Here is a 14,756-nt window from a genome sequence, read left to right on the forward strand (position 1 = left end):
AAAAGAAAAACTGGGCATTTTGCAGAAACAAATGAAAATAAATGTCTGGCTGTACAAAAGTTACAATGGCATTAATATGTGCCACAGTGGTTCTCTGCGACAAGAAAACATGAAAGAAGCATGGGGCAAGAGCAGCAGTAAAAAGAATCTCAAGAAAATATGCAAAAGTTTAATAACATTTCATGGTCCAGAAGATGTCAGAAGATGGTCTATGAGATGACTGCAAGCATCCAACCCTTCACCCTTCCTGCCAATTCATGTTTATTTCTAAAGGGAATCAGGAGAGCAAAGAAAAGTGAAGATAGAACTGTCAACCTTTAAGCTCATTATTTGCTAGTTGAAAATGAAAACAACTGTGGCAATGTCATTGTGTTTTCTTAAAAGAAGTTAGTTATTCCTCCACTTGAAGAAAGTGGATAAATACTGTCTAGAAAATCACTGGATGAAAATTATGAAAATAGAATTAGACATAGATGATAATTACGTTATCTGACGTGATTATAGATGAGAGCTGTGCATGTTTTTGTCTCATTTCTGAAGCTCACAATACAATCACAGTATTTGAAGGGTTGAGAAGGGTTGACTGCATTGGTAAGGTCAACCAGGAATGTTTTATATATGTTAGATTCACCATTTTTAATTATTCTTTTCTTTATCTATAGGGATGCCCTCTGCTTTTTTGTTAGTTTCTTTGCTTTTAGCATTACTCATTCATTTCACATCTGGAGAAACAGAAGTCAAGTTCAGTGGACAAACAGAATTTGTAGTTAATGAAACAAGTACAACTGTTATACGTCTTGTAATTGAAAGGACAGGGGCGCCTGCTAACATCACAGCAGTTGTGTCGGTAAGAAACTATGCCAGTTATATTATCAGTAAATAATAATTTTAATTAATTAATTCATTAAATTAATATCCTTCTGAATTTTTGAATGTTGCCTATGTTTTTATCAAGCCAGTGAAATGGAGGGTGATATTTCACTGGGACAATGCTTGGCTTTGAAGAAGCAACACCCAGTTTCTGTAACTGAGCAAATTCTTGCTGGCTGCATCTATGGTTTCAAAATGTTGGTATAAACATCTCAAGGGGCCAGCTCCTGCTGCTCTGGTAGAAGTACAAACTGATATTCTTGTTTGATTTTGATTGTGGCTGTGAGTTCATGCTGAAAATGTGGATATGTATAGCGATTTTTCCTTTTCCAGATTACTTTAGAACCTGCAATTTAATAGCTACTCCACCGTTTCAGTCAGATTTCCATATGAATTTTAAAAATTACATTGTTCAATTCACTGGGAGATCAGAGTTAGTATTTTTACATTATTTCTTAGCTGTTGTTAACTATGATCTCGATTGCATTCCCTTTAAAGTTTAAATCCCTTACAGTGTGCTATACCATATGGGTATGGAGTAAGACGTTGTGTGATGTGAGTACCACATGAGAACACAGCAGTGTATTGGGGAAGATGTACTGCTTATGAATTTCTGCAGTCTGTAGACAAAAGAAGCTATATATGTTCCTGCACAATATTTTATTCTCCTATAACTAAATATGAAAAATTTATGTCTTAGAAATTACAAGGAATAGAGATTGATCTGTAGGTGTTTCACACTTTATTAACAACTGAGGAGAAAACCTTGAGAAAATGTGGTTGTACTTTGAAACTAGTGCTCTTTGCTGGTGTAACAGGCTGGGTGGCTTAGTTCCCTTATTAAGGACCTAAAATCCCAAATTTTGTTTCTCACATGAATATTTTGAGGAAGATGTTTATAGCTTGTTTTTCTAAGAGCTTTTTGGTAAGTCTAGTGATCATTCACATACCTAAAAAATAGTGGCCAATATGTCCAGTGATAGGTGAGAGCCACAAAAATACCTTCCATACTTTGTTTCCTCTCCCCCGAACTTCTAACTTTACTGTTCTCAGGTGAAGAATAGCCTTTTTCACAGCAGTTCATTCAAACCTTTAGTGCCTATAAGGATGGTAGTTTCAGGGGTGGCAGCTGTGCTGGTTCAGTTGCTTCTCTCCATTTAGTCTCAGCTTCCAGCTTAACTTTAGTCTTCATACTACAACCTTTGTAATCTCTCCTCTGACCACCTTACAGTAGAATCAGTAAGATTTTCTTTTGTGGTTTGAAATGAAAGCAGGGCTCTTCGTTATAGAAGGCCTCGTCTTGCCAACTTTGGCAATAAAAATGTTCATCTAGGTTAAGTGCCTAGGCTCCTTCCAGTCCCTAGAGAGAGACAGGAAGGCAGAGGGCAGTTACATCTTAAAGTAAGTTTAATTCAGGTATTATGAGGTATACAGACCTGTGCTAGGAACAGCTTTTCCATTAAAAACCTGGTTATATGGTGTGTTATGCAAAAGACACCCAGTTGCAAGGAAGAAAGTCATAAATGGCTCTGAATAAAATGTCGTGTTTGGTTTGGTTTGGTTTGGTTTTTTCCCTGGTTACTGAGCATGGATACAAGGGGTTATTATCTATACCTTCTGTCCACAAATTAACTGTATGACAGCAGGGGAGACTGCGGGAAGAATTAAGTGCAAAGAGGGAATGAAGTCTGTTGAATGAGTCCAGGATAATATTACAGAAGGAGGTGGCATTCAATTGTGCATTTATTGCAGATTGATGGAGAAAACACAGGAGACTTTTTTGACACATATGCAGCTACATTTATACCCGATACAGAAACAAACCGAACAGTGTATATATCTGTCTGTGATGATGATCTTCCAGAGGCTGATGAGACATTCACATTTTACTTGACACTACCGGTAAGTCTCAATTTTTTTTCAATTTATCTGCTCCCCAGAAAACAGTGGGTAATCTGACATAAATGAATGGTAGTCCATAGGTTTCAGTGTAGTCGTACTGCTTGTGAGTCTGAATCTGGAGACTAGGCAGGATGGTGCTTACTGTTCTTTAGGTTTTGCCATTCCTGTCTCTATGTGATGTTGCTGTGCAGTGTAGACATAGCTTGACACTTCAGCGGGCACTGCATTCAGCTGTGGGTGTTTGAAGGTGTACTAGAGCCTTGAAAAGTCAGATTGTGAAGAGATACTCAGCCTTTCCTGTTTTCCTGCATAGACCATGCCTGGAAGAGAGGGTGGAAGTAGCAAAAGAAAGAGGATGACTTCCAGTCCTCCAGAAAACAAACAATTTTTAAAATACTTATCAATAAGTCTCTTCATATTTTTCTGTCTCACAGAAGTCACACATTAGTTCATGACTAGGTTTGATGTCAGTTCAGCAAAGATACATTACATGTTTTATTGTCAATTATTACACATCTCGGGATGTTTGCAGTGAACAGAAAAATGCATATTTTCCGCTCCTTCTTCCTTTGATTTGTAGATATAGTAGCTCATTTTTACAACACTGTAAAGTCTTGTTTCCTTTAGCTGGTATCTCAGTATAATGGCTTCAAGGTTTCAGTTTTATAGAAATGTTAGGAAAAAAGAACCACTTCAGAGTTCCTGGCAGTGCTACAGGTTTTATACCTGGTTCCTTCTTGCTATGGTGCCATTAGTAGATTGTCAAACTGTGATTAATCATTTACAAAGTTTGTTTCAAGCACTTTGTTGTTGACTGTATAGAGTGTATTTCTTCAGTAATTATGAATTGTTTTGGTGCAGTCCATTGCTTTTAAATAATTTCTGTTGTATAATAAAAAGACATACAGTTTGTCATAGGCTAATATTTACTCTTAAAAGACAATAAAATCAAAATGTGCATTTTTTGCCCATTACCGTATTTAATATCTTGCTTTATTTTGTCAATTTTAGAAACCATCTGCAAGGATAAAGCTTGGCTCACCCAAATCTGTCACTGTAACAATCTTATCAAATGACAATGCCTTTGGAATAATTTCTTTTAACATGGTATGGCTTTTTATATGGTATATATGAAAATTTTAGAAAGTGTAAAGGTGAAATTTTCAAAGATGCTGGTTAGTTGTTCAACTGAATCCCTTGAAAACTGACTCTGAGTTACATCTTTGAAAACATCTCTAGAGGTAATTCATACATACGTACGTAATTCATACATATACACAGCTTTAATACTTCAATACACCCTCAGGTGTTGAAACATAGCCTGAGACCCTCACATGTGGATGAATATCTGTGTTGCTTGTCTTAAAAAAAAACTTCTAAAAAGTTGTTCAGCCTCTCTCGCCCTCATCTGTAAGTCAGAATGTTAATATAGCATGGAAGAAGTGAGGAGCAATACCGTAGCAAAGCTAAAGATGCGATTTGGAAGTCTTGAGAATATATACATTTTCCCATCCTTACCTCTCGACTGGAGAGATCACTATCATGATATATGCATGGTATAACACCTTCTGCGACAAGACACTGGTGTGACTCTAGTGGTGTGGAGGATATTTGCAATAATACAGAAGTGGTGTTAGTAGAAAGAGAAGCTATACCTTATTGCCGGCATTATGGCAATATAATTTTTGTAAAGGACTTCCCTGAAAAAGCACAAGAACGTAAGAAACTTTTAGCACCACAGTGCTAAACCACGCTGCTCCCTGAATTAGTGGTAATTCTTCGAAATCTTGCACTTACAACAGTTTGATAGACAGAGTCCATTTATAGCTAGTTATCTAATAAATGACTTTTTAATGGAGAAAATCTATTTTTAATGGGGTTAGGAGCTACTGTAAATACCAGTGCTAATATGCCAGTGCTCTGTGTATATTGACTATGTTAATTTACAAACCAGCCTCCACCCTACTCGCATAACTTATGATAATTTTTTTTAATCTGAAATCTTTCAAGCTTTCTATTAGCTGAACTAATTGGTTGCTAGGAAATGTATGCCATCAGTGGACTGGTTTGCAGATTGGATTAACTTGTCTGTGGGAGTTTGGTATTTCTATGGTAACAGTTTCTTCCTTCTGCTGTGATATTTGATCTGTGCCTGATTGCCTGTCCCTTTTCTTCCTCATTAGTCTGCCTTAATCACAGTGAATGAGCCCAGGGGCAGAAATGAATTTGTACCTCTAACGCTAATTAGGGAGAGGGGAACCTACGGGACGGTGATCGTAACTTTTGAGGTGAGTTTATCAAAAAGGTTGGATGAAATGGTGAGGCCATAATCATAACTTATCGAAGTGTTTATGAAAGTGAAAGGGGGGAAAAATACCTATGCCTACATTTGTTAAATTTGTTTCATAAAATGGAAAGATACTACCTGTGAAATGGAAAATACTGTGATTATCTGACTCTTTAATTTGAGGAAACATTAAGAGATATTAGAGAAAAATGAGTATTCTGTGTCATTCAGGAAGATATTTGAGGCAGCATTAGTTGGTATTATTAGAAAACAATGTGTATTGTGTAAGGAATGTCTTATTTAATATTTCTTCAGATTTTATCTATATTTTACAAATAAACATCTGAGTCTTTCATGCCTGTGCCAACTTTGAGCCTGTATGAGAGCTCAGTATTTAGTGAAGTTCTGTATCTGTAATACTGCAGCTTGAATCCCCAGAAAATAAACCACTCATGTTGAATATTAAAGCTGTTATTTATGTACTTGATTTGAATGTGATACAGTTATGGCCTTGGTTTTTTTTTTAAATCTTCCTCCAATTCTTTTACTACTTAAACATTATACATAAATTCTTTCATATGTATATTTCTTTATCAGATGTCTGGCCTTATACGTCATCAAGGTCTTAATCTAGACCTGTCAAGACCTGACAAGATTTGTACTGGATTTTATTGCATACTAAATATAGCATGTAAAGTTAAAGTACAGAATGAGGGTCTCTCTGTAATTTATTGCAGATCTATTTGTTTAAAGGTCTGATAAATTCTACTATCTGCACAGTTAATCAGGTCCATCTTACAGGGTAGTTTATATGCATATGTTGAAAAAAAATTTACAAGATTTTCTAAAAAAAAATCACCATACTGCCTCGAAGTGGCTTCCTAGTCTTTTAGGTTTCCCTCTTAAATGTAATATCCTTAATATCACAAGTCAAGATAGAAAGAACACAAAGCCAGTAATTGCTATTATTTTCTCTTGGAACTTGTTATGAAATACTAGTGATTTAAATTAAATTAGAATGCATATCCTTTCTGTTATGTGAAGGAGTCAATTATGCATCAGTAGATACTGAAGAGTCCTCATAGGCCTAAGTGGAAGTATTTTTTTTCCTCTCTTTCTGGCAATATATAATGTCTTCAGAGTGGTTACTCTGACTTACTCCATCTGCCAAAAAAGAGCAGATTTCCACAACTGAATGTGTGTGTCTGTGAGCAGGAGATGACTGAATAGCTTGTCATTTGTTATGCACGTCACACACTGTACATTGATTATTGTACTTGTACTGGATTTGTATTCCTGATTTATGTACTTCTTACCATAAAAATCAATTATTTGCAGATAGAAGATGGACCAAACCCAGCTGAAGAAGACTTAAGTCCAGCTAGGGGAAATATTACATTTACCCCTGGGAGATCAATGCTGATTTATAATTTAACAGTGCTTGATGATCAGGTAAGAACAAGCTGACTTCATTTTTTGCTTGGATATGTAGAAGGTTAGCTGCTGCTCTGGAGAGACTTAGAGTAATAAGTTACAAAAATGCTTGGTTTTAATAAGTGCTTCTACTTAATAAAATGATGTTAAATTTTGGCTGTACGAGCTCTCATTTTTACTCCTTCTAATGCTGCCTCTGTAATTCTTATCGGCGAATATTTTTAGTTTCTGAACATGTCCTGGCTTCTCTGATTAGACCTGTTAGGTGCTACTGCAGTAAATGTGTAAATAATCAGGAAAGCATTATACTTTTTTTCAGATGAAATACCAAGGTCCTTGTTGTGTGGCCAAGGATGATGTTCTTGAACTAGACCTAGGTTTATCCAAGACTGTTCTTTCTACATTTAACTTTTCTGTATTTCTTTTTAAATGTGCTCTGCTTTTCCCTAACTGTCTGCCTTGCAAATTCAGGTTGTGTTTGCATAATGAACCCAGGCTCTCCTATTTGTCTTTATTAACTGTTTAAGCAAAAGGAACTTAATCATATCATTGCTTACATGATACATTTTTGATTACATCCTCAGTGATGCCTGTGCAGCTCCTCTGCCTTTAGTTAACAATGCATAAGAATCCAGGCGATTCTTTGTTAACTTGATTGGCTCTCCTTCATGTGCAGAGCAGACATGTTTGCCACCAAAGAAAACGCATTGAATATTCACAGAGAAAAGATAGATTGAAAAAATTACATGTTTTTATACAGATATGTTTCAGGGTAGAAACACGTTTTTAAGAATACTTCTAAAAATAGATAAGATTACTAAAAGAAATAGGCAATCTTTTGAAGAGCATGAACACTAGGTGATAATTAAAAATTTTCATTTTTTTAGATCAGTCTTTAGGAAAAAATATTTATATGTTGTGAGCCTTTCTTTCTATTTCAGAGTAAACAAACCACATTTTCTACTTTTCATTTTATTATTTCCATTTTTCTAACACATAATTTTCTGCCTTTTTTTCAATTTATAATGGGGATGAGAGCGAAAATAGAAGCACCAAAATAAGTATGGTACAGAACCACTTAATGAGGAAATCCACAAGAAAAAATTAATAGCAAAAAAGTGTCTGTCTCAGAAATGAGCAACTTCAAAGCAATTTTTTGCGTATTGCTGTTAGTTATAAAAAGTGTTTTTCCACATCCATAGTGGTATTTTTAATGTTAAGAGACTGGTGTGTAGAAACATCTCTTTCAGATGTACTATTTCTGTTATTTATACACAGAAAGAAATCATTAGGCTTTTGGGGAGGATGTGATTATTTTTTTTTTTCCTCTGAGAAATGCTCTCAATATTCTGTTTCTCAAAGTTTGATCTGTGCAGGTGTGGCTGGTCCACTCAGTGAAAGTCAGGTATACGTGAAAGATAATTTTGCGTAAAAAAACATTTATTGATGATGATGATGGAATTCACAAGAACCCAATGTTACTCTCAGAATTTAGTTGAGCTTTTAGGATCTGAAGTTAGGAAAAACAATGAAACAAGTATTTTTCTGAACTGGGTAGCGCTTTTCCTATAGAAATTAGGGAACTGCAGATCTGATCTCCACAGCCTTACATTTATAGTCATTTTATTGTGTACATTTCCTTTTTTAGTGAGGAACAACGGAAACTTTGTTAAGAGAAAATGAAAGAGGCAAGGCAGCACTGGAAATCCTTTATACTGTTGCCTTTGAAGTTTCACTAGTTTTTTTATTAGTCAGTCATGATGCCATTAAGAACCCCAGAATGTCCCATTTATATGAAATACTAAGATGCAAACTACAAGACATTTTGACTGTATCTTAAGTGTGTATTTTTATGGTGCAAGATGGTATATTAATTACTGAACTAAATGAAATCTAAGTTAGCATGTATTCTAATAAGGTAAAATAACTGTGTTGTACCTCAGTATAGGAGAGAGGTGACTGAAAGCTTCCAGATCTCACGTTGGCAAAATAACCTGCATCAGTCAACAACATTATGCAAGTTTAAGTGCCACAAGCCAAACAAGGGACAGAATTGGCATCAGCTATAAAGGCAGTTGCATGCCCACACTCTTAGCCCTAGAAAAGGATCTGAGGGTGGCCAATTAACAAATGAGTCTGAAAGAGAAGAAATATTGGTCAGCAGGGTTTTCAGAACTTTTTTAGCTCGGTGAACAAAAGTGCGTGAAAAGGATTTGTCAACTTTATAACAGACTATTACCATTAGCCAAAATTAAGTAATTTTGTCCTGGAATTCTTCTCAGAAGCAAATAGTGCCAGTTTCCAGGAGTCCACAGCAAGGATGAGATGGAAAGTTTATAAATAATTTTTAAAGACTTACTTTTTACCTGTATGTATTAATAAAACAATAATACTTTTAAGTTAAATAGGTTTAGCAAATCAAGATTTCTGGAATAAAACATAGTAATATAAAGCAAAAATCTCATCCTTAAGTTCTGTAATTTGTGGTTTGTAAGCCATTCTTTATTGTCTGCTGCATCAGACATTGGGGAAGAAATAGCTAAAAATAAAATATAGTTTTAAACAGTCATCTTGTAGAAATACCAAAGCCTAATTAATTTCTAGGCACCAGAAAATGCTTCCTCAGATGTGTGATGGAAATTTTCCCTGGGGATGTGGGTGTGCCTGAACGTAGGAAGTGTTACTTTTCCAGTTGCGTAGGAATGGATGGGCCACGGTAGGTTTTGTCCATAAGCTGTTCCTGTATTATCTCAGGCATACATACAAGTTAATCAGTATCAACAGATGAAAATCAAGAAGTAAATCTAAATAGCTGAGAGAACATTTGTTTCCAAATAGAGGTGGCTTCCAAAAGTAGAGTTTGGGCCTCCTCATAGTCTCAAGTTGGAAGGATCCAGGTTTTTCTGATTCTTACCTGGTTTCCATTTTGCTTTTGTTTGGCTTTCCACGTTCTTTCATATCGCCAGAGCACAGAATTATGTTTTAGAAAATGGAAACGTTCAGTTTTGAGAAGGGATTTTCAGCCAAAGTTGAAAGCAAGACTTCTCTCCTGTTTGTTTTAATGTGAAATGGTCTGTCAAGTTCGTACTATTTACCTTTTCTGCAAAATATGTAAAACATATTTCTCAGTAAGAGTGTTCTGCACATATTTGAAATGTGACTTACACCCAGTTGCTAATATTATTTTTCCAGATACCTGAAAATGATGAACTGTTTGTTGTTCACCTGAGGAGCGTGGAGGGAGGGGCTGAAATCAACAACACAAAAAATTGTGTTCAGATTAATATTAAGAAAAATGACAGTCCTGTGCGTTTTGTTCAGAGTGCTTATATGGTGCCTGAGGAAGTTGATGTGGTAACAGTTCAAGTGGTTCGTGGTAAGGATGTCAGTGGAAAATTAATTGGACCTGATGAACATGAAGTCTCTGTCAGTTATGCCATCGTAACTGGGAATTCAACAGCACATGCACAGCTTAATGTAGACTTTCTAGATCTACAGCCAAATACAACTATTGTTTTCCCACCTCTAGTTCATGAAATTTATATGAAGTTTAAGATCCTTGATGATGCCATACCGGAAATTGCTGAGACCTTTCAGATTATGCTTCTCAAGGACACTTTGCAGGGAGATGCTGTTTTGGTTAATCCATCTGTTGTTCATGTCACCATCCAACCGAATGATAAACCCTATGGAGTTCTATCAATCAACAGCATCCTGTTTGCTCAGACTGTTATCATTGATGAGGACCAAATTTCAAGGTACTACAGATCTTCAAATCTAGTATCTAGTCAGCTTAAGAGATTTGTTTGGCATTGTTAAGCATCCTTAGGATTTCTTTGACAGTAATTATAAAATCACTATGGAAAATTTAACATAGAAATCACTTAGTGTGTTGTTATTGTTATCAACTATATCTACAAATATTTCAAGGAAGTGGGACTGTCTAATTATATAGGAAGTTTTTTAGTATTTATGAACCATATCGAAAAAATGTAAATATTAAATCACATTATCTGAATACTGAAAACCCTTTAATCTAAAAACGCAGGATCAATGAAGTCGTGATGCTGCCACGCACCAGTTCATACAAGTAGGAAATAGATTTCTGGCTTCCTTCCTTGGTAAATCTTTGTATTTACTACGTATAAAATCAATGTGTGTTAAAAAAAAAGAAAGGTGTTGATACCTCCTGTGAAATACCATAAAATTAAGTTAAATATTTGTAATTTTACAGAGATTAAAATCAAAGTATTCGTCTTGCTTTCTTATACACAGTAAAGAAATAAATCTTGCGTTCTAAATTTTTGTAAGGCATGATTCCTAGACTTTTTTGTTGTAGTCATGTGCTCGTCAGATGCAGGAAACATGACATTTCCAGTATCATAAATATTGATAAATTGCTATTTCAGTACAGAAGCAAATAGTTCATGCAGTCATTATTTAAATGTTCATGCCTGTCAACTGTGTGTTGATATAGTTGATAACATAGTGTAGAAATCTAATAGAGAAAAAGTTTTCTGAAGTTTGACATGTATTTCTTCGAACAAATGTAAAGCATGCCAAGTCTCCACTTCTCAGTATCTTCCTGGCTGTAAACAAAATAAGTTCTAAGAAATATCTTTAGAGGCATTACAGAGAACTCATGAGTAAGTGCTCTAAGAAAAGTCTTACACAAACTTTAAGCCCTGACTCAAATGTCAGTTGCAGCAGTTAACATTTATTCCACTGAAGTCAGTGTAAATCTTTCAGGGAACTGATAACTAAGCAAGCCAATATTAAATATAATTTCATATTGCGGGTTTTTATTTTCATTCAAAACTGTAGGTTTGAAGGGATCACGGTTGTAAGAAACGGTGGGACACATGGAAATGTTTCTGTTACCTGGGTTATAATCCGAAATAGCAGTGATCCCTCACCTGTGACTGCAGACCTCGCTCCAGAGACCGGGGAGATACGTTTTGATCAAGGACAGATGCTGGTAATGCTCCCTCTGAACATTATTAATGATGATACACCAGAGGAGGCAGAGCCCTATCTTCTGAAACTCTTGGCTTACACAATACAGGGAGGTGCAGAAGTCAGTGAACCATCTGAGGTAAGTTTGCTTTTAGAGTTCTTTTGGAAAAGGTAATGATAGGTAATAATTAGGGCTTTACCAGCTTTGATAAGATTGATTGATTGGCTGAACTGGGTTTGGGTTTGAATATAAATCAAACAACTTTGGTGAGACCCCACCTGGAGCACTGTGTCCAGTTCTGGGCTCCCCAGTACAAGAAAGATGAGGAACTCCTAGAAAGGGTCCAGAGGAGGGCAACTAGGATGATAAAGGGACTGGAGCATCTCCCCTATGAGGAAAGGCTGAGAGAGTTGGGCTTGTTCAGCCTGGAGAAGAGAAGACTGAGAGGGGACCTTATCAACACGTACAAATATCTTAAGGATGGAATTCACAGACCCAGACTCTTTGCAGTGGTGTCCAGCGACAGGACAAGGGGCAATGGGTACAAAATGAAACGTAAGAGGTTTCAGTTGAATATGAGGAAAAACTTCTTTACTCTTGAGGGTGATGGAGCACTGGAACAGGCTGCTCAGGGGGGTTGTGGAGTTTTCTTCTCTGGAGATATTCAAAGCCCACCTGGATGATGTCCTGTGTAACATGCTCTAGGAGAACCTGCTTTAGCAGGGGGGTTGGACTAGATGATCTCCTGAGGTCCCCTCCAATCCTTGCCATTCTGGGATTCTGTGAAATCCATGCTTAATAAAATCTTACTATATAAAGCTATATCCAAAATACTTGGCTGAGAATAGTATCCAAACCCTGACCTTTTTAGTACAGTAGCGTTCAGTTTAGATTATTCCCAACATACGTAGCATTGCATAAATGCTGTCTTGAGTGACTGCTTGCTAAGAGAAGGCGGGAAAGTTATTTTCATTTGCTCATTTGCTGTCTTCATGATTATTGGAATGTTTTACACAGAGTAGCAGCTTCAAGAGAAGGGGTTGGTGATTAAGACTGTAACCTCTGAACTGTTAAATAAAGGGTGGCTAGCACTGCTGACAGTTTTGTGACTGAAGTCCCTACTTTGTTTCTCTTAAAAATGGCTGGGAGGAACTTGGTGAATAAAATGAGATTTTTCACAATCTGAAACATTTTTAAATTGTTCACTTTGGCTGCTGAACGAAAGAATCAGTTATTCAGAGCTCATTGTGGCACATGGATGATGCATAGTGGGAAAGTTGCCACTGTCAGGGCTGTGCTGCTTGTGTACAAAGAATACTTTGTCAATCTGATTTCTTTCTTGAGTGCCAATTCACTAAGGAGAAAAATGTATGGTGACAGTCAGGACATGCTTTACTGAAAGCATGAAAACTGTGTTATATAGTAACCGTGGCGTAGAGTGAGTGATGCTGTTTTCTGTTTTGCAGCTTCTGTTTTACATTCAGGACAGTGATGATGTTTATGGCCTGATAAAATTTTATCCTTTGGCGGATCAGAAGATTGAAAGTAATCCAACGGGACGCTTTTTATCCTTGAGCTTTGCAAGGGAGAGAGGAACAGTTGGAGATGTGCAGTTGGTTTATACTGTGCTGTATATTCCAGCTGGAGCTCTGGATCCTGAGAGAGCAAAAGATGGTATTCTAAATACGTCTAGAAGAAGCATTCTCATGTTCCCAGAAGGAAAAACGCAAGATACTTTAAATATACCAATAAGAAATGATGCATTTCTTCAAAACGGTGCTCATTTCCTTGTACAGGTATCTTGGTTGTGTTTTGGGGTGGGTTTTTAGCCCATGTAATATAAAGGATATAATTTAGTAGTGGCTTCTTCCCTTTTAATTTAATTAAAATGATCCTACTTGTTTAAAAAAAAAAAAAAGTTATTAGCTCTATAGCTAAGAAAACTTTTTTATTTAAAGACAGCTTCCGTCAATATGCCACAGAGCTCTACTCCTAATTGCCATTTACTAATTACACCATTTTAAAAAAAAAGGCTGTTGTAACAGGATTCTGGTATTAATCATGAAATTTAACAAAATGTAATCAAAGTTGTAGAGGTTAATTACCTTTTGAGGTATGTTTCTCTGTCTACCCATTGGCTTTCAATTTAACCAGATTAAGGTTCTTAAAATTGAATTACAGAGGCATGACAAATTTTAGAAATGACAAGCAAGTAAATATAAATTCAAAATAGCCAAATATATATTATATTTCATTTATGTATGAATGTGGTCAGAGAACTTTAAAATAATTTTTTCCACTTTTCTCTGTATATTGTTCCTTGCTGCCCTTTGGGGGCTTTTTCCTCTTTCTTTTCTACCTTAATTTGTAAGAAGGGAACCTCTGTCATTGCTAATTAAAACTGGCTTGAAAAATTCACTAAAACTGTGTTTTTGACAGAAAACTGGATTTTCAGCAAAAATATTTAAAGAAAGTATTTCCACTTTTCAATGAGGGCTTTCATTTTTGCAAGATATTGTTCAAATATACTGCTGTGGAAGATCCTGGGCACTGTCATCAGTATTTGTTATAACTATTTTCTCATCTGCAGTTAAGACTGCCCCATAATCTCCACTTCCTGTGATTAATTATGCCATTCAGGTCGTCTGGGATGAAGAGCCCACGTAGCGATCTTGGTACACAGACAAAGGGATGACTTGGCACATCAAAGCAGAGATCAGAGAGGCATTTCTTAGTTCCTTTTAATCTGTTAAGTCAGATGTCTTCAGAGTTTTCAAATGAAGATGTTGTTATTAAATCCATAGATTTAAAATTTGCCAGGTTTTGTCTTTGACTTACAGTCTACTAAAGATGTTTTAATTACTTCCTGGATTTTGAAAAGGTTTCTTCCCTCTGCCTTCTTCTCCCCACATTCTCTTAAAAAAAAAAAAAGAGAGAGAGGAAGAAAAAAAATCCTTGCCAGAATTATATTATTGCTTTTCTAGTATGCAATTTTTGGCATTCACAGTTAGAGAGGGAATTGTGTTCTGGAATACTAGAATAGGTTAGAATGCTTCACATCTGCATGAGATCTGAAAGACCTACAGAAGAATTGAAATAGCTAATTCCAAGTCCCTTTTAAAGGATACATTATAAATAACATTGCAGTGTGGACTATGGACAGGACACACATATGATAAGTATTTCAGAATGCAGGCACTTTGCCCTGCTTTTCAAACTGTGGATTCCAAGGAGGCGTGCGTGTGTGCATGTGTGTGTGTGTGTGAATGTTCTGTACTTTCTCCATGAACCATAAAAATCTTTTTG

General features: G+C 36.1%; 1 protein-coding gene across 1 annotated transcript in view; it reads left to right on the plus strand.

Moving 5' to 3' along the window:
- Positions 1–14,756, plus strand: part of ADGRV1 (adhesion G protein-coupled receptor V1) — a gene marked incomplete at its 3' end in the record, with an annotated part of 137,614 nt that overhangs the window by 10,781 nt on the left and 112,077 nt on the right. The window contains exons 2-9 of the mRNA XM_035896618.1: positions 663–847; positions 2,623–2,772; positions 3,784–3,879; positions 4,956–5,060; positions 6,398–6,511; positions 9,686–10,251; positions 11,318–11,588; positions 12,917–13,246. Coding sequence (XP_035752511.1) covers positions 663–847; positions 2,623–2,772; positions 3,784–3,879; positions 4,956–5,060; positions 6,398–6,511; positions 9,686–10,251; positions 11,318–11,588; positions 12,917–13,246 — 1,817 coding nt within the window. The remainder of the gene's footprint in view (positions 1–662; positions 848–2,622; positions 2,773–3,783; positions 3,880–4,955; positions 5,061–6,397; positions 6,512–9,685; positions 10,252–11,317; positions 11,589–12,916; positions 13,247–14,756) is intronic.

This window comes from Egretta garzetta, unplaced genomic scaffold (assembly GCF_000687185.1).
Source record: "Egretta garzetta isolate BGI_Z169 unplaced genomic scaffold, ASM68718v1 scaffold136, whole genome shotgun sequence".
NCBI classification, from domain to species: domain Eukaryota; kingdom Metazoa; phylum Chordata; class Aves; order Pelecaniformes; family Ardeidae; genus Egretta; species Egretta garzetta.